Consider the following 970-nt stretch of genomic DNA (forward strand, 5'->3'; position numbering starts at 1 on the left):
TTGTTTCTACATTAATTTAAAGATTGAATGTGAAATTATTGCAATATAATAGTATATTTAAAAACTTGAATGTTAAGTGGGATTAATCACGATTATTTGTGATTATTTTCAGAAACAAATGTGATTAGTTATTTTTTTAATCGAATGACAGCACTAATAAATACATAAGCAAGCACAGCTTATAGTCATCACACAAGAAAAGGAAGGTCAAGTTGAGCTTATTGCATTGTGGGACAGCGCTCACACTTTAAGATAGATAAATGTGTTCAGGTTTGCACTCACACAGAGGATCATTTGGAGTTTTCCTGTCAATATACTCATTGAAGTCCATCAGAAACTGGGTGTTGTTGGATGAGATTTTGAGGTCCTTGCAGTATTCCCTGAAAAACATTATTAGTGTTTAATCACAGAAAAACACACAATCAGTTTGATGACCACAGTGAGGCCTGCGTATTCAAGTAGTGTGACGTTTTCACCAAGCATTTCCGCTGCCGTGTCTGTGGGATCCATTGTTAAGGGGAGTAAAGTTTGGGTCTGAAGGTGTGAATTTATAGGCCTTCAAAGACCAATGGAGTCTAGACACAGTCCACATAAACCTGTCACGACTAAACCCTGTGGGAGGTTTGTGTGTGTGTTACCTGGGTGCAATAAAGGTGTACCCATATTCCTCAAATTTCTCTTGCTGCATGGTTTCAAAGGCTACAGAGAGAGAGAGAGAAAGAGAGATTTAAATACATTTAGACAGCATATTGAAAACATTTAAAACTATCTATGTCAATATTTAGTAATTCTGAGATTAGACTGGTATAGATGGTAACTCTTCCCTACAGAGTCTCTGGCTATGTGTGACAAATTCCTTAATTTTTTTGTGGACAAGATATTAGGCTAGATATTCCCTCTCCTTGTCAAGATCCCTCTGTTCCTCCACTTTTTACTAGCATCTTGAGTCAGTTTGAGCCTGTAACTCTGC

The 970-nt window shown here is 37.1% G+C and overlaps 1 protein-coding gene across 1 annotated transcript in view; it reads right to left on the reverse strand.

Annotated features, from left to right (window-relative positions):
• Nucleotides 1-970, reverse strand: part of LOC107559841 (voltage-dependent calcium channel subunit alpha-2/delta-1-like) — a 108768-nt gene that overhangs the window by 13656 nt on the left and 94142 nt on the right. Inside the window, exons 25-26 of the mRNA XM_016243846.1 lie at nucleotides 639-699; nucleotides 283-380 (exon numbers count right to left, since the gene is read on the reverse strand). Coding sequence (XP_016099332.1) covers nucleotides 283-380; nucleotides 639-699 — 159 coding nt within the window. The remainder of the gene's footprint in view (nucleotides 1-282; nucleotides 381-638; nucleotides 700-970) is intronic.

This window comes from Sinocyclocheilus grahami, unplaced genomic scaffold (genome assembly GCF_001515645.1).
Source record: "Sinocyclocheilus grahami isolate Dianchi unplaced genomic scaffold, SAMN03320097.WGS_v1.1 scaffold22.1, whole genome shotgun sequence".
NCBI lineage: Eukaryota > Metazoa > Chordata > Actinopteri > Cypriniformes > Cyprinidae > Sinocyclocheilus > Sinocyclocheilus grahami.